The sequence below is a fragment of the Ogataea philodendri genome (assembly GCF_020536065.1).
Source record: "Ogataea philodendri strain CBS6075 chromosome Unknown scaffold2, whole genome shotgun sequence".
Lineage (NCBI taxonomy): Eukaryota > Fungi > Ascomycota > Pichiomycetes > Pichiales > Pichiaceae > Ogataea > Ogataea philodendri.
In genome coordinates this window covers 964665-981169 of record NW_025764020.1, presented here as the reverse complement: position 1 = coordinate 981169, position 16505 = coordinate 964665, and the positions used below count along the sequence as shown (strand labels likewise).

At 50.3% G+C, this 16505-nt stretch overlaps 14 protein-coding genes across 14 annotated transcripts; 8 read left to right on the top strand and 6 right to left on the bottom strand.

The window, feature by feature from the left end:
• Positions 1 to 65: 65 nt before the first annotated feature.
• Positions 66 to 1760, top strand: OGAPHI_004377 (uncharacterized protein; the record flags this gene model as incomplete). Its single annotated transcript, XM_046205448.1, has 1 exon — positions 66 to 1760. The coding sequence occupies one exon, from the start codon at positions 66 to 68 to the stop codon at positions 1758 to 1760; it is 1695 nt and encodes a 564-aa protein (XP_046061392.1).
• Positions 1747 to 2424, bottom strand: OGAPHI_004376 (uncharacterized protein; the record flags this gene model as incomplete). The annotated part of the gene is made up of 1 exon (XM_046205447.1): positions 1747 to 2424. One exon carries the CDS (start codon positions 2422 to 2424, stop codon positions 1747 to 1749), a length of 678 nt encoding a protein of 225 aa, XP_046061391.1.
• A 38-nt stretch (positions 2425 to 2462) lies between these two features.
• On the top strand, positions 2463 to 3371 carry OGAPHI_004375 (uncharacterized protein; the record flags this gene model as incomplete). The annotated part of the gene is made up of 1 exon (XM_046205446.1): positions 2463 to 3371. The coding sequence occupies one exon, from the start codon at positions 2463 to 2465 to the stop codon at positions 3369 to 3371; it is 909 nt and encodes a 302-aa protein (XP_046061390.1).
• A 769-nt stretch (positions 3372 to 4140) lies between these two features.
• Positions 4141 to 7782, bottom strand: OGAPHI_004373 (uncharacterized protein; the record flags this gene model as incomplete). Its single annotated transcript, XM_046205444.1, has 1 exon — positions 4141 to 7782. One exon carries the CDS (start codon positions 7780 to 7782, stop codon positions 4141 to 4143), a length of 3642 nt encoding a protein of 1213 aa, XP_046061388.1.
• OGAPHI_004374 (uncharacterized protein) lies at positions 5572 to 6189 on the top strand (the record flags this gene model as incomplete). Its single annotated transcript, XM_046205445.1, has 1 exon — positions 5572 to 6189. The coding sequence occupies one exon, from the start codon at positions 5572 to 5574 to the stop codon at positions 6187 to 6189; it is 618 nt and encodes a 205-aa protein (XP_046061389.1).
• A 53-nt stretch (positions 7783 to 7835) lies between the features above and the next one.
• OGAPHI_004371 (uncharacterized protein) lies at positions 7836 to 9365 on the bottom strand (the record flags this gene model as incomplete). Its single annotated transcript, XM_046205442.1, has 1 exon — positions 7836 to 9365. One exon carries the CDS (start codon positions 9363 to 9365, stop codon positions 7836 to 7838), a length of 1530 nt encoding a protein of 509 aa, XP_046061386.1.
• On the top strand, positions 8029 to 8331 carry OGAPHI_004372 (uncharacterized protein; the record flags this gene model as incomplete). Its single annotated transcript, XM_046205443.1, has 1 exon — positions 8029 to 8331. One exon carries the CDS (start codon positions 8029 to 8031, stop codon positions 8329 to 8331), a length of 303 nt encoding a protein of 100 aa, XP_046061387.1.
• OGAPHI_004369 (uncharacterized protein) lies at positions 8368 to 11353 on the top strand (the record flags this gene model as incomplete). Its single annotated transcript, XM_046205440.1, has 5 exons — positions 8368 to 8407; positions 8474 to 8961; positions 9382 to 9834; positions 9913 to 10476; positions 10931 to 11353. 5 exons carry the CDS (start codon positions 8368 to 8370, stop codon positions 11351 to 11353), a joined length of 1968 nt encoding a protein of 655 aa, XP_046061384.1.
• On the bottom strand, positions 9403 to 10554 carry OGAPHI_004370 (uncharacterized protein; the record flags this gene model as incomplete). Its single annotated transcript, XM_046205441.1, has 1 exon — positions 9403 to 10554. The coding sequence occupies one exon, from the start codon at positions 10552 to 10554 to the stop codon at positions 9403 to 9405; it is 1152 nt and encodes a 383-aa protein (XP_046061385.1).
• OGAPHI_004367 (uncharacterized protein) lies at positions 10705 to 14225 on the bottom strand (the record flags this gene model as incomplete). The annotated part of the gene is made up of 4 exons (XM_046205437.1): positions 10705 to 11284; positions 11653 to 12096; positions 12380 to 12991; positions 13981 to 14225. 4 exons carry the CDS (start codon positions 14223 to 14225, stop codon positions 10705 to 10707), a joined length of 1881 nt encoding a protein of 626 aa, XP_046061382.1.
• Positions 12374 to 12685, top strand: OGAPHI_004368 (uncharacterized protein; the record flags this gene model as incomplete). The annotated part of the gene is made up of 1 exon (XM_046205439.1): positions 12374 to 12685. The coding sequence occupies one exon, from the start codon at positions 12374 to 12376 to the stop codon at positions 12683 to 12685; it is 312 nt and encodes a 103-aa protein (XP_046061383.1).
• On the top strand, positions 13657 to 14736 carry OGAPHI_004366 (uncharacterized protein; the record flags this gene model as incomplete). Its single annotated transcript, XM_046205436.1, has 1 exon — positions 13657 to 14736. The coding sequence occupies one exon, from the start codon at positions 13657 to 13659 to the stop codon at positions 14734 to 14736; it is 1080 nt and encodes a 359-aa protein (XP_046061381.1).
• A 32-nt stretch (positions 14737 to 14768) lies between these two features.
• Positions 14769 to 16471, top strand: OGAPHI_004365 (uncharacterized protein; the record flags this gene model as incomplete). Its single annotated transcript, XM_046205435.1, has 3 exons — positions 14769 to 14784; positions 14880 to 15964; positions 16112 to 16471. The coding sequence occupies 3 exons, from the start codon at positions 14769 to 14771 to the stop codon at positions 16469 to 16471; spliced, it is 1461 nt and encodes a 486-aa protein (XP_046061380.1).
• OGAPHI_004364 (uncharacterized protein) lies at positions 14849 to 16489 on the bottom strand (the record flags this gene model as incomplete). The annotated part of the gene is made up of 1 exon (XM_046205434.1): positions 14849 to 16489. The coding sequence occupies one exon, from the start codon at positions 16487 to 16489 to the stop codon at positions 14849 to 14851; it is 1641 nt and encodes a 546-aa protein (XP_046061379.1).
• Positions 16490 to 16505: the final 16 nt, after the last annotated feature.

The following is a 16505-nucleotide window of genomic DNA, read 5'->3' as shown; positions in this document are numbered from 1 at the left end:
TGGTGTAAGGATGGATAGTATTGTGTAAATAATTTGCCATTAATTTATTCCTCGTCTAAAGCAATATGTCTGATCAGTTCACATCTGTCCAATGGGATCGCGATGACGGTCCCTCGGAGACTCCACCGGAGCCTCAATTACCGGCTTTGGACGAGCGGTCGTCCGATTCCGAGAGCGCAAGCGAGCCAATTGACGATCAGGACAAGGCTGAGGAGGCAGATGAAAGTGGGTCTGGACTACTTGTGGGCACCGAACTGGAACCCGAACATACGCCCGAGCTTCAACACGATGAGTTTATTGTGTCGGATCAGACTCCCGCAGAAGAACCCCAACCTTCACCTGAATACTACATTGAAACAGAGGTTTCGAGCCCCATTACAGAATATGATGGTCAAAACCCATACACGTCGTATTTGATCAAAATCCGCACGAATGGTCCCACATTCAAGCAGAAGGACTATCAATTGCGACGCAGATACTCTGATTTCAACTTTTTGTACGATTGTCTGTCCAATGATTTTCCAACCCTGATTATCCCTCCTCTGCCAAATAAGGAGCGTTTGGAGTACATCAAAGGAGGCAGATTCACAGACGAGTTTACAAAAAAACGTGCTGTTTCGCTCAGCATCTTTCTGGCGCGTATTTGCAAGCACCCTACGTTGCGCAAGTCGCAAATCTTCCATATCTTTTTGGAGGACTCCGATTCGTGGCATACTTATCGTTCGAACTTGAAGATTTCCTCGGGATCGATCGATCCAAACAACACAGCATCACAGAACATCGAGACAGTCACAGATTACATCATGAACAGTTTCAAGAAACCAAGCTACGACTCAAAGTACAAGCGAGAGTTCCAGGAGATCCAGGAAAAGTCCAGCAAATTGCAGGAGAATCTAGTTAATATCGATCACATCTACTCCAAAGTGTTGACGCGGCAGCAGGACATTTCGACCGACTTTGCACGGTTTTCTCAGGAGTTTTCAAAACTGAACGTGCTGTTCAGCAACGACTTTGACGGAAAGAACCGTGAGGATTCTGGCGACCGGTCTGGAAAGGACATTTCTGACCAGTTTTCTAAATTTGGAGCCAATTTGCAAAAGATTTCAGACAGATCGTTTTACCTGAACCACGAGATCGAATACGACTACCTCACTTCGCTGAGAGACCTCGAAAACTACATCACACAGCTCAAAAACTTGGTGAAGCTCAAGGAAGCCAAGGCATTGGACTACGAGATGTTGTCCAACTATCTTGAAAAGGCCAAGCAGGAGAAGGATCGTCTGGTCAAAGGTGGGTCTGTCACGTCCTCGACCGAGGGTACTATCATCTTCCTTACACGGAAATTTGAGTCTATGACGGGGATGGGGTCTCATCAGCACGGAAACCTCACCAACGAGCGCATCCAGAAGCTTGATTCTAGGATTGAAGTTCTGGAAAAGGAGAAGAAAAACGCTTTCGAGGTGTTTGAGAAGTTTGAAAAGGATATTCTCGATGAGTTCCAACTGTTTGAAGCTACCAAGACCGACGAGATTAACGAGTCTCTCAAATCGTTAACGGATTCTTATTTACAATATTACACAGATCTGCTCAACGATTGGCAGACTCTGAAGCTTGTGGAGACGGGCGACAAGCCGATCCCTACCCTGAAGAACAAGCTCAGTGAGAATGACGAGCTCTTTTCGAGCGATGACGTGTTGAAGAATAACGAGGTGCTGGAGCAAAACCTGCAAAAGATACACGAGACCACTAGCGCGTCTTGAGCTTCTTGCTTGGTGTTTCATTGACCACAGTTCCGTCGTCGTCGAATTCCAAAAACAGGTTGTTGTCGTAGACAAAGCCGAACTTTTTGCCGAACAGGGACTCGAACTCTGATTTGGTGAGGTACTTGCGATATTCAATGGGCGGGAACTCGTTCTGTTCGAGCCGTCTATTTTTCTTCCCGATGGAGGCAGGACTCTTGCTGTTTTCCAGGAGGTAGAATTTTCGCAGGAGCATGACAGCCTGTTTGCTCAGAACTCCCGGGATTGACTGGTACGGTCGATTGAGCAAGTCGTCTTTGTTGATTGCGAAGATAGACCCGTTTCCTCCAAACCGTTCGTTGGGGCAGCCAAACACCACCGTTTGAATTTCCAGCTGGCGAAGTAGCGACGCACACATAATACAGGGTTCGACAGTGACGTAGAGCGTTGTTTTGCGCAGCACTTGCTCGTACGACGTGGGGTATTTGGCGCGGATCTGGTCGTACGCCTCGAACTCTGCGTGTTTTGTCCCGTTGAGCGTGAGGTTTGTCTGGTTGAACGCCTTGGCAATGATCTGGTCTTCGTACACCATCACACACCCGACAGGCACCTCTCGCACAGCAAGGGCCGTCTCGGCGACCTTGAAGGCCTCCTTCATGAATTTATAGTGAGAAGAAAAATCCATAAATTATTTTATTTTCTCTTATTTTTCTTTGTTTATTAATGGCTACTGTTGAAGAGCTTGTGGCTCGCAAAGAGCAATTGGCATTGGAGGTCGAGTCTCTACGACAGTCGTTCAAACAGCTTGACGATGAACTGGCTGAGATCGATGAGGAGGTGGAAGAAGACGTTGAAGAAGTCAACCAGGAGCTTTCCCACCACCAGTACTTTGACGATCTTATCCAGAGTCTGATGAGCGAGGGGATTCGCCAGGTGGAGGACGCGAAACGCGAGTCCAATAAAGCGAAACGTCAGAAACGTGAGTCGGCAAAAGACCGGTCTGCCGCAGACTACACCGAACTGCATTCCAAACTCGAACCCGCGATCCAGCTAGAAAACGCGTACAGACTGGGGGGGATCACCGGGTTCCCTGTCAATGACCCACAAGCAAACGGTACCGACAGGTACTTGGGGATCCGGTTCGACGTGTTTGACCAGGACTCTGCCACATACGTCGTGCCGCACTATGTGATTCTCCGCAGACAACCTAAGAACGATCAGTGGGAAATCTTCAAAACCACGGTGCCCAATTTCATCCCGCTACACTCGATCGCCTACGAGTACCTCAACGTCGACCTGATCAAATTTGCCAAACGCGTGCGACAGTATCTGATCCAGTTCCAGCTCAAGAAAGCCACTTTTCTGCGGCTCAAGGCCCGGCTACAGCCCCCATCGGGGCTCGACCATGATCTCGATTTCTCCAAGATCAGCATCACCCTCAACGATACCGACGAGGTTGTTCTTATATGTGACCTGTTCAGAGTGTCGAAAGTGCATGCCACGAGCGTCGGACCGCAGCCATCGGCGGAATTGCGCCAGCTGGAGATTCTGTTGGCCGACTCCAAAATCTACAATTTTGACCAAAAATTCCTAGCGGCCGCAAAAAATATTTACCCTAGTGTTTACACATGAACCTTTCCGATGTCTACTCGCACAAGGGGTATTTCCTTTTGATTCACCCGTCGATCCTAGTTGTGGGAACGTTTCTGAAGCTTGTGCTCGACTGGACCGGGATCGACGTGCCAAAGACCTCGTTTTTGCTGGACTCTAACGGGCCTTTGAACCAGATCTTTGCAGGCCACTCGTTTGAAGGGTTTTTCGTCTGTTTCGCACTGATTACCTACTATGTCGTCAGCACGAAACAGTCAGAGGTCGTTCTACCGCTCGTCCATCGCACAGAGCCTTCGCGCAAGACAATTCTCATTCGCCAAGCTTACAAACTGGCGTTCATCTACACCTGGGTGTCTTTACTGATCGTGTGGTTCTTTGGCAACTCCGTTTTCGACAGAGTGCTCAAACTCACTGGGGGCCACTGCTCGGACGAGTCGGACCTCACCTATAGACAGTGCCGGCTGTCGGGAGCGCAATGGATTGGAGGAACAAAGTTCAGCGGCCACTCGTTAATACTGAGCTGTTTTGGGCTGTGTCTGATTTTTGAGCTCGAAAACGCCGTCAAGGTGTTCCGGGCCGACTCCAAAACGTTCGTCTACAACGCGGCCGTGCGGCTGTCTGCGATCTACTCCGCCGCGTGGATCGTGCTGTTCGCAATCACCAGCGTGTTCTACCATACCTTGCCCGAAAAGATTGTCGGGTTGGCTGCGGGCATGGCAGTGCCGTACCTGCTCTACTTCAAGTTCGAGTCCAAATTGAAAATTGTATAATGGACACTATAATTACATCGCTATTCCACGCCCAGCTCGGCGTCCACCTTGGCCAACTCTTCGTTTGCGACCTTCTCGAGCTCCACAGCGTCCTCGTACACGACCGACCCTTCCTCGTTGTAAAGCTTGGCGTTCGTAAACATCAGCTCCAGCTTCTCCTTGAACATCTCGTAGTCCACGATCGACCCGTTCTTGAGGCCCTTTTGCAAGTCCTTGATTGCAACGGCTTTCTTTACAATCTGGTAGTAGTCCGGATAAAGCTTTCTGGATGGTGCCACCATGAACAGCTCCGACCGCGAACGGCCCTCGTTGTCAGTGACGGCCGCCAGCTTTTCCAGCACTGCCTGGCACAGTCCAACAAACGGCTCCTGGCCGTCGTCCTCGGCAAAGCTCTCGTCGCTCATTGGCGTCGCCGACTTGGTGCTGCGTCTCTTGCGCGGCGTCTCGTCTTCGTCCTCATCGAGCTCCGCGGCAGCAGACCGCTTCGTCCGCCGCCGTTGCATCGACTGTCGCTTCCGCTCCGCAGCAGCCTCGACCGTGTCATCCTCGGCGTCCATCGCATCCAGCCATTGCTCTTCGGTAAGCCCGTCGTCGTAGATAACCCGCTTTCTCTCCCGCTTCACAGCAGAGTCCGGCTTCTCCTTCTCCAGATGGTCTGCAATGTCCTCCTTGAACACAGGTGGCAGCTCCTCGAACGTCATCAAACGCGGACCGTCCAGCTTCTTGTCAGCCTCGAACCGCGCCTTGTCCATCTTGGCAAACATCACCTTCTCGTCGTCGTTTCTCGCAAGAATGTCGTTCAGGTCCTCGTCGTCTAGCTCGTCGTCCTCTTCGTCCTCAGCCTTCTGCTTCTCTGCCTCCAACAGACGCTTCAGGAACGCTTCCTGCTCTTCGGCACTCGACTTGTTGTCGAACTTACCAGCCTGGATAACCTTTCCGTCGATGTCCAGCTTCTGGTGTGCTCTTTCCAGGATAACCTCCTCCACAGAGTCCTCTGTGATCAGTCTCAGGATACGCACCTCGTTCTTCTGACCAATACGATGCGCTCTGTCCTGTGCTTGCAAGTCCTGGTGCGGGTTCCAATCGGTGTCGAAAATAATGACAGTGTCTGCGGTCTGCAAGTTCAAACCCAATCCACCGGCTCTTGTAGACAGCAGGAAACAGAAGTACTCCGAGTCTGGGGCATTGAAGTCTTTCAACATATCCTGACGGTCATCCGCCTTGGTGGATCCGTCCAAACGCATGTACTTCATGTCTCTGAACCGCAAATAGTCCTCCATAATGTCCATCACCTGGGTCATTTGGAAGAAAATCAACACCTTGTGCCCAGAAGCTTTGAACTTCGGTAGCACCCTGTCCAACAGCTCGAACTTTCCAGAGGATCTCCATATCAAATCTGTCGTCATCCGTGTCGGGTTCACGATATCCTCAACCTCCTCGAAAACGTAAGGATGGTTGCAGACCTTTCTCAGCTGCATGATCTTGTTGTTCAGACCTCTCAAACCGGTCTTGGTAGCTCCCTGAGTACCAATACCAACAAAGAGAGCGTTGTGGTTCAACATCTGCTTGTAAAGCGACGACTGCAGTCCAGAAAGCTTGCACTTGACGACCTTCTCAACCTTGTCTGGAAGATCTTTCTCCACATCTTTCTTCAGTCTTCTCAGCAAGAACGGTCTCAAAACCTTGTGCAATCTTCTAATAATCAGCAAACTCTCTTCTTCAGAAAGCTCGAGCTTGTCCTGGTGGCCAGTGTTGGCGAAAGGAGTGTTGAACCACTCATCGAAAGACTTAACAGAGTTGAACACTTTTGGAAGAACAAAGTTCAGCAACGCCCAAAGCTCAGGCAAGTTGTTCTGCAATGGAGTACCTGTCAAAATCAGTCTGTTTCTGGTGTGGTAGTATTGTTGCAAAGTGAGCGACAGTTTCGAGGTGGCATTCTTCATACGGTGACCCTCATCGATGATCATGTGCGCCCATTTGAACTTGCACAGCAACGGCCGGTCTCTAATGATGTATTCGTAAGTTGTGAGCAACACAGAGAAGTTTCCGCTTCTCACCTCATACTGTAGCTGTTTCCGCTGGTTCTGAGAACCTTTGTAAACAATTGTCTTCACAGCAGGAGCCCATCTTTCAAACTCCAACGTCCAGTTGGTTATGGTGGAGAGCGGAACAATCACAAGGAACTTGCCGCGCTCTTTCTTGGCCTCAATCAGATACGTGATCAGGGAGATCGACTGGATGGTCTTACCCAGACCCATCTCGTCTGCCAGAATACCATTCAAGTTGTTATTGTACAAGGAAACCATCCACTCTAAACCTTTCAGCTGGTACTCCTTCAATGTACCTCCAACCAAGAGGGCGGGTTGTTTCTCCACTTTCTCCTTCACCCGGTGAGCAACCTCGTAGTAGTCAATTTTCTCACGACGGGTTTCTGCATCTTCCGCAGTTTCCTCCTCCAAAGGTTCCAGTCCTTCTTCGGCACGGTCCTGCATGTTGATAGCTCTGGTCTCGTCCTGCTGCACCTTGACGGCGTTGGCCAAGGAGTCCAGGAAATTGTTGGTTTGCTGGATCAAATGGTGTAGTCTTGTATCCTTAGTACGGGTCAACAGTTGCATATAGGCTTCTTCGTCATTCGACCGCAAAGCGGCCAGTCTCTGTTTGGCGATCTTCTCCAACTTCTTGCTCTCGTCTTTCTCCACCTGCGAATGGAAATGCTGGAGCGACTTGGCAAGCGAGTGCCGTGCATTTCTCTTTTCCTCCAGTTCTTCTCTGACCTCGTCGAAAATGGCAGCCAGACGGTTCACTTTCTGGGTCTGGAAATCGTGCTCGAGCTCCTCCTTCTCACGGCGCTGTTGTTCTTGCAGCTTCTCGGCGAGTCTAGATGTTTGTTCGATCTTCTGTTTATCTCTAATGGAGAACGAGCGTTTGAACGAGCGGAAACTGTTGGAGCCGTACTTGCCGTCGCGCGTGACCGCACTTGACAGCGTGCTCTGCAGCAGTTTTCGGCGCAGCTGTTTCTGTTCGGGCAGCAGCTTGATGGCCTTGAGCTCGTTGAGTGCGCGGATCTTGGTCTCGTCAACATTATCCAGGACGTCAGCTGCAGTTTTGGACAGGTCGTTCTCAATATCGCCGGCATCGTAAAGACCTATATTGGCTGGCAATTTGGACAACTCCAAAACACGAGCCTCGAGCTTGTCCTTGACAATGGCCTCGCCCTCAGCAAGGCCAACAGAGTGGATCTCTGGATTCGGTATGGTCTTGTACGAGTCCAATCCCAGAATCTCTGCCTTCTCTGTGTAATCGACGCCGAACTCCAAGTCTGAATCAACACTTTCCACTTGGGGCTTACCCAACAGACTGGTTTGAACTTCGAACGGCAGGTCCAAGTCTTTGCTCAACAGGTTGAACGCAAGCAGCTGAACACGCAGCAAGTCCAGGTCGACCTGTTCGGTGTTCTTAGCCCACGATTTCTCCAACTGCACAGACTTCTGCTCAAACTCCTGTCTCTCCTTGTTGACTCCTTGTAACAGTCTGAGTATTTTCTTCTTTTCGGCGCTCTTTCCGGTCTTTGTGTACCTGGAAAGCAAACGGTGAACGTCTGCGGCCGTTTCCGGTCTGGAAACATCAACGCTGGCCTTGCCGTTTTCTTGCTGATCCGACATCTACACGCGTTGGCAATTGAATACGAAAACAAAAAAATTTGGCCAATTTTTATTCAGGAAATTATTTGGAAATTCTCATAGTCACCTGTTTCTGTGCAGGCCTGTAGTTGGTCTAGAAACAAGGTCTGGAACGAGCCTGGCCCGGCAGCACGAGCTCCAGCTTTCCGTCCGGCCTGTTTGTAGACGCTACATGCAGCAACAGTGGCCAGGAAGGGGGATCCCTTATTGGCTGCCACGAAAGCTGCTATGGTAGACCCCAAAGAACACCCTGTTCCGGTCACATTTCCCATCAGTTCGTGGCCACCCTCAATGATCGCCACTGTGACTTCCCCATCCACACTAGGCCGTCCGTCAAGCACTCCGTCAACAACAATGTCCTTCTTGCCTGTGACGACCACCACAGATCTCGTTTGCACAGCCAGCGTTTTGGCGACAGACACGGCCGACTCCAGCGCCTCCTCAGACCCAGAGTCGACGCCGCGCATGGACTTCTGGATCCCTGCAGCGGTGAAGATCTCGCCCTGGTTGCCCTTGATGACCGTCATGTAGCCCTCGAGCAACAGTTTCTGGACGCTGAGCCTGCGGATGGTTGACGCACCGGCTCCAACTGGATCGTACACCACCGGTTTACCGTGCTTATTGTACGCTTTTAGAGCTTGTAAGTACATTTGAGTCTCCTCCTCTGTAGGAGTTCCCGTGTTGAGCACCAAAGAATTGTTGGGATACTGTGCCAGCTCCCCAAACTCTTCAGGACACTCGCTCATCAGCGGAGCAGCTCCAATTGCCAAAGTCACGTTCGCGGAAAAGTTCTTGACAACGCCATTGGTGATGTGGTGGACCAACGGTTTGACCGTGCGCACCTGGCGGATCAATTCCTTGACGGTGGCTTCTGGTCCAGTGGAGAGCGACTGCCAGAAGATGGGAGTCTCGTTCCATAGAGAAACGAGCTTTCGGGTGGCTGTAGCCGGGTCTGGCGAAGCCATGATGCACGACACGATAGCCACACCGTCAATAGCTAGTCCTGGGATCCTGGCCTGTGCACGAACCCGCTGCACGTTCGTCTCGTTGATTCCTCCGATCAAACAGGTTTTCAATGGCTTACCGGAGTCTTTGATGATCTGGAGCAGTTTCTGTGCGCCAATTGGGCCCATCGGCAACTTGGCAGTGACCTTTGTCTTAGTATCAAAACAAATCCCAATTCCCACGTAGTCCGCACCGTCCTCCAGAGCTTTTAGTATCTCATGCGGCTTGCTGGCAGAAACACCAATGATTTTATCGGGACCCAACAATTTACGGGCATCTTGGACGGTCATGTCGTCCTGACCAACGTGCAAATGTGCATCAACCGCAAGCGCAATATCTGCCCTGTCGTTGATTATCAACGGAATTCCCGCCTTGTCGGTTAGCTTCTTCACCTCTCTGGCTCGGGCAATAAAGTCCCGAGTGTTGAGATCCTTCTCTCGCAATTGGAGACACGTAACTCCATTTTCGATGGCCTGACGCACGTACTCGATGAAAGAGCCGCCCGCAGGAACCATCTCGGCGTTGGTAACCAGATACACTGAAAGGTCGAAATTCGTCATACCCCACAACCGATAGAAATTAATTTTATTCCAACTCTTACATAATAAACCGGATGTTAGGGTCGATCTGGTGCGACGAGGACAGCTGGGGCTTCTGGGTGTACTTCTGGGCAAGGACGTTTCTGATTCCTTGCAACAAAGTCAAGTAGCTCTGCACGGGCGACTGCGACATCACCTTGATGAAAGCGTAACTCAAAGCTCCAGTAAAGGTTCCGGCCTCGCTTGCGTCGGCAGAGGTCTGCGAGTCCTTGCAGCCAGAGAACATGATCACATCTGCTGGCGACATTTTGGCTCGTTTGATTTCCTCGGCGCGGTTGCCCGTGGATGCCTTGACACGCTTGAAAACACTGCTGACAGAGCTGAACATCATGGCTGGGTTTCTGGTCAGGTAACCGGTGACCAGGTTCATGGCGTCACCAGAGCTCTCTTTCCAGATATTGTACTCCTTGATACCTCCGTCCTGGGCTCTGTAGCAGAAAGGAAGGTCCAACACCGTTCCCGAGTGGCACGAGTCAAAGATGCACGTGAGTCTGCAACCAGCCGGTAGCGGTCTCACCATAATGTCGTGCATGACGTCGTCGATCAGAGATCCAGACTGTTGGAAGTCCACAGGATAGATACAATCGTCAAACCCATCTTCTTCGTCTCCGTCCTGGTCCTCTTCCTGACCACCGTGTCCCGAGTAGTGGAAGAACAGGGAGTCTCCAGGCTTAGCGTCTTTCACCAGCCACTGCATGGCACGGATCATGTTGGCCTTGGTTGGCACCTTGACCAACTCTCTTTGGTCGTCTGTCAACATGACAATGTCCTCGGCCTTGTATCCCTGGGCCTGGGTCAAATAGTTGTACATGTTGTGCGCGTCGTTGATACAGCCTCTCAAGGCGTTGTTGGTTCCAATGTAATTGATACCGATCAACAGAGCCTTCTTTGTACCATTACACGCAGAGTTTTGAAACTGCTGCACAGGGCCCGATCCGTTCACTTGCTGGGTTTGCATGCTGAACGAGGGCATTGGTGGTTCCTGGGCAGGTGCACGTCCGTACTGGGCCTGCTGTTGTGGCTGCTGTTGCTGCTGCTGGCCCCAGTTTGGAGGTGGCGCAGCAGGCCGCGAGTACTGCTGCGATGGTGGAGGGCCAGATGGCGGCTGGTACTGGTTGTTGTAGGTGGCGTGCGAGTTACCTGGAAACATGGCTAAATGAAATTATGAATCAAGGAATTTGTTCCCAAGCGTTTTGGATCGGCACGACACTTTTTTGGTAGCCCGACACCAACGCAGTATCTTGCAAGATCGCTGTGAGCTACAATGGCGTCCCCCAATACCTATCTGCCTTACCCAATGCTAATTAAACTGTATCTTGTTCTTCTTCCCCAGAGGCCGACACCGCAGCTGATCCAGTCCGGCCTCGCGAAACGAGGACGACTCTAGCTCCCCAGAGCCGGAGCCCGTTTTGCCCGAACTCCCAAACCACCGCGACCCGCCGTTTTCCTTGCCGCTATCCTCCTCCTCGGACTTTAGTTCCTTATCCTTATGCAGCAGCGTCATCAGCTTCTTGTTGAACATGTAGTCCGACCCCGTAACAAACTTGATGATGCTTCCTTGTCCAGCAGCAGATCCGTCCACTGCGATCGAAGCGTCCGTGTCCAGGGTCCCCAGCAGCTCGGTGACGTTCCTTGGAACGGGCTTGGTGTCAGTAACAGACGGATCAAGATCTCCCGTTTCTAGTGGGCGCTCTGTTGCGGGCTTTTTCGAGTCTGTGGGGATCTCTTCCCATTGTTTGGGGCGTCCAAACCTGGTAAAATATGATAGCGTTAGCGACGGGAACGACCCCGACGAGGAGCTCGAGGAGGAACTTGAAGACGATGGGTATTGCCGCATGGAAGGAACGGTCTCGACCAAATGGTCGTCTTCCAAAGAAAAACTGTTCCGCAAAGGACTCGAAACTAATGGTATATGTCCACAAACACATAAATTTGAATTTATGCTATGATACCGACAGCGCAGCGCTCTGCTGTCGATTAATCCCTTGAACTTGCCCTTTTTGATGGTCGAGTAGGGCGCTTTGCGTTCGAAGCTCGGGAGCGAAAAGTGGTCGTTGTTGGCGTAAAGATTCCAATTTTCCTTCCTCTGTGCCAAAGTCATTGAAAATCTATCTTCTAATCTGAGCGCGAATCTTTTATTACTCGCACCTTGAGCCAAACAAGATCCTTATATTGCACCACTTTCCGGCACAGGGCACAGCAGCCCCTTGAACCGTTGCGCACTTTGGAGCTCGCAAGCGCTCTGTACACGCAATTCGAGCAATAGAAGTGCCCGCATGGACTCACCACGCACTGCTCGATCTCGTCAAAACAGATCGGACACGTCACGTCTTTCAAGCTCTTGACGCTGTTCGGGCGGTTTGAGGCGTCGTTAAGCAAATCAGATGTCGTTTTCTTCTCTTCCTGTGTTTCGCCGTCCGATCCCAGGATGATCAGCTCGTCGTCGGACCCATCTTCCGAATCCGTGAGCGACTCCGATGCACGTCTTTTGCGCGAGTCTTTCCTGAAGGGGCTTTCGGTGATGACGATTTCCGGCTCGCTGTCCTGGTCCGTGTGCTCGTCAGGTTCTGTTTGAGAAGATGGTATATAAACAGATGCGGAGTCTTCTGTGCTTTGTATGCTGACCACATTGGGCCCTTCCGCGGCGGACTGGAGCGACATGGCCCCAGAGGCAATGTTAGGGTGTCTAAAGCTCATCAGTAATATTAGACAAGGTTATTTTGCCCGCAAAGTTAGAGGTTTGATTAAAAAACACAAATCTACAAACTTGACACAGCCTTAAGAAATATAACAGGATAACTCGTTGGTTTGTTTTTAAGTGGCCGAACTAGACAAGCAAATCAAACAGCTTTCAAGGCCCGCAAACATCTCGTACCACCTGCAATGAACTGTGTAAACACAGAAAACAACCTCTTCATAGGAAAAACTTAGCGTACAAGAAGGCCAGAACCACAAAGAGAAGAGCCAGAATGTACACGTTGGTGGAGGTGGCGGCATCTTTGGAGACTGGAGCAGCGGTAGTAGTTGTCGTAGATGGGTCTGTTGGGGAGGACGAAGCCAACGGCGTGGATTCTTGGAGCTCGCCGTCGGCTGGAACTGCGTTCTTTTCTGGGACTGATTTGGCACCAGATCCTGCAGATCCGTTGGCCAAAGATGTTCCCGCAACGCCTGCAACGCCTGCAGCACCTGCAGCACCTGCCAGAGCAGTAGAGGCATCTTTTGATCCTGAGTTTGTTTGCTGTGAAGATTCTTCTTGGATGGTGTTGTTCAAGCTGCTGTAGTTGAAAACCACCTTAACCTTCACGTCGGAAGTAGAGCCAGCCTGGGACTGGAGGTCAGACCATATGGAGGAGATCGACTTTGGATCAAGGTCTTCCGAGCATGGAACGGACACGATCAAAAATTTATCCTTGCACTTGGTGCCGATTGCTGGTTCCTTGGCCAGGCCCTGGAAGATGATGGACACATCCAAGCTCGATCCTGGTCTAACGATTGACGCATTAGGACGCACGCAATAAAGCTTAGGGGCGGTTGTCTTCACTTTGAAAGCGATGCTTGTTTGCGAATCGTTGGTGATGGTGATCGAGCTAGTGGCTGAGCTGGTGAATGGGGCTGAAAGTTAGCGATTGAACTGCGTGCGGGCAACTTACGTTCAAAATCTATATGTTTAGGACTGATTTGCATTTTTCAGATATTGGTCCGTGGCATACGCTGCGAGGGCACACTTAATATTATCAAGACAAAAAATCAACAGAATAATGAGGCAAATGTTCTGCGTAGACACCTTTACATGTTAGTGAGGGTAACTGAATTTCAGTTCCACAATCGAGAAAAACCGTCCCGCGAAAAGGGTCGTAAAGTTACCCGGCCGACGGAAGTTTTGGAAGCAACTGGTGGATGGAGAAGCGAGACGCGGTGAGGAAGGCAGTGGGACGGACGTATTTTCAGGTAGACGTAACACCTATAAAAACCATAACGTCAACAACTATGGTCTATCACTCTCCCTCTTTGCAGTCCCCCAAGTTCCCCCCCTTTAGCCTACGCTTTGGTGAAATTTTAGCACACTAGCTAATTTTCACCAATTAGGAAATATTCCCTTTCGGTTTTTTAAAGGAGAGACACGTACCTTTGAGGCACGTCAAATTGTTTCTCATCCTACTTATCAACTTTTCTTCTATTGTCCGTGTAGGACTGTGTCAATTCCTTACATCAGCGTGTTGTCATTGCTCCAGAAGATAGATGGACTTCTAGAATGAAAGCTATGAAATCGAATTTACACTTGAATCTTAACCCCTCGAGATCCGACTCGAGTTCTGGATCCCAAATGATAGCGACCCCCACGGGCGGAACCACTGGATACATGACGCCTGTGGAACAGAACCAGCCCTTCGCGTTCCAGACGCCAGCCGTCGGAACTAAGAGATCAGACTCGGTTAGTTCTGGTTTCTCAGACCTCTACAAGACAAACAGCGTTTCTTCCATGTCTTCCATGATGGACGTTATGGAAACTTCGCCTGTGAGCCTTCAAAGCTACGATTTCAGCCCTACATTTGACGATCTACTAATAGGACTCTACCACTCATACGCCAACAAGCCAAACATCACGCCATTCAACATCAACTTCCCGCCTTCAGGAATCGTGTCCAAGATCTCCAAACAGATGTACAACCGACTTGTTAGTGATAGAACATTACAACTAGACAGAAACGAGAAAACCACAGACGAATTGCTGCTTGACTCGAACCAAGGAATTTGTTTATCCATCATCAGAAGAAGACTGTTGGACCTGTGCAGCTCCGCGGTTGCCGATTCAGACTCCATTGCGCGGTGCAATTCGTTCTCGTCATCAACAGGAACCTTTATGTCTCAGCAAAGACCCTCATGGTTGCACCAGAACCCGACTTTTTCAGCCACCAGACTCTCGTCCACAGACTCGCTTGTGGACTCTGTTCAAATCGCCGTGCAACCACACCTGCCCCACAGAGACTCTCAGAACGACGTTCTGATGACGCCACCCCAATCCAGAGCGGGCTACTCTCCAGCGTCCGCAAAGCCAAAACTCAACATCAATCCCATGGACCAGTTCTCTTTCGAGAACACGGCCAAGCTACAGAGCCCATTTTCAGAGACTCAGTTCCATTTCGGATCTTCTGCACAATCGCCTTCCAACCCCGTGTTCCCCAAAAAACAGAGCAAATCAAACTCTCTCAGCTCACTCTTCACCGCATCTAACACTCAGTCAACCATCCCAGACCTGGAGGTTGACCCTCTTTATAATGTCACTGCGCAACGGAAAAGAGATAGCTTGAAGCTAAAGAGAAACATGAAATAGTCGCTGGTACGGGTTAGCATCACGGTTAGGTTATGGGGTTTTGCATTGGTACGACTTATTTACAAAATTTACTCTTATTGGAAACTATGTTAGTATTAAAAGTTCTATAAAACTAAGCCCATTTCTTGAACTGGTTGATCAAGTTTCTGGTCGAGGCGTCGTGGCTTTCCACTGGCTTGTCGTTGTCGAGCTCGTTCAGAATCACCTTGGCAAGAACCTTTCCGAGCTCCACACCCCACTGGTCGAAAGAGTTGATACCCCAGATGGCTCCCTCGACAAAAGTCACGTGCTCGTAGTAAGCAATCAGAGATCCAAGAGTGGCTGGAGTGATCAGCTGCGCCAGAATCGAGGTGGTTGGTCTGTTACCCGAGAACATCTTGTGGGGAACAAGGTCGCCCTTGACTCCCTCGGCCTCGACCTGCTCCTTCGTCTTTCCAAGCATCAAAGACTCGGCCTGGGCAAAGAAGTTGGAAGCAAGCATCCGTTGGTGCAAGTTACCTTCGATAGGGTTGTGGGACTTGGCGGCCAGGATGAAGTCGGTTGGAATGAGCTTGGTACCTTGGTGCACCAATTGGAAGAAGGAATGCTGGGCGTTGGTGGTTGGTTCTCCAAACATCACGATTCCGGTCTCGTAGTTGACAAACTTGGAGTCCTTTGTAACAGACTTACCATTGGATTCCATGGACAGCTGTTGCAAGTAAGCTGGGAATCTGTGCAGGTACTGATCAAATGGTGCAACCAACTTGGTTTGAGCGCCGTGGAAGTTGTTGTACCAAACTGTCAACAGTCCACCAATAAATGGAATGTTCTTCTCGATAGGAGTGTTCTTGAAGTGGTGGTCAACAGCTTGAGCACCTTTCAAGAACTTCTCAAAGTTCTCGAAACCAATGTACAAACACACAGAGGTTCCAATGGCAGACCACACAGAGTATCTTCCACCAACCCAGTTCTCGAAACCAAACATGTTCTTGGTGTCGATACCGAACTTGGCGACCTCAGAAGCGTTGGTACTGAGAGCGACGAAGTGCTTAGCAATGTGTGCCTGGTCCTTGGCCCTTTGCAAGAACCAGTTCTTGGCGGTGTTTGCGTTGGCACAAGTTTCAGCAGTGGTGAAAGTTTTGGAAGCAACCAAGAACAAGGTGGTCTCTGCGTCACACTTCTTCAAAGTCTCGGCAATATGGGTACCATCGACGTTGGAAACAAAGTGCACCGACAGTCTTGGGTGAGCGTATGGCTTTAATGCCTCGGTGACCATGACGGGACCTAAGTCCGAGCCTCCGATTCCGATATTCACAATATCGGTTATTTCTTTTCCGGTGTAACCCTTCCACTCTCCTGATCTCACCTGCTCAGAGAAAACCTTCATGTGCTGCAGCACAGAGTCGACCTCTGGAGTGACATTGACGTTGTCAACGTACATGGCGTTCAGGTCTCTGTTTCTAAGGGCAACGTGGTAGACGGCTCTGTCCTCTGTGGTGTTGATATGGTCACCAGCAAACATCTCGTCTCTGAGCTTCTCGACTTTGGCCTCCTTTCCCAACTCGACAAGAGCGCTGAGGATCTTCTCGTCGATCAGGTTCTTGGAGAAATCGAACAGAATCTGAGACCCATCAAAGTTCTCAAAAGTGTGGGAGAACTTGGCGAATCTCTCTGGGTCAGAAGCGAAAGCATCACGAGTGGAGTAGGTTTTTCCGTAATCCTCGTAGATGGCCTGGAGCTTTTTCCAGGCTGGTAATTGCAATGGCGAGCTCATAATATTAGTAGCAGAT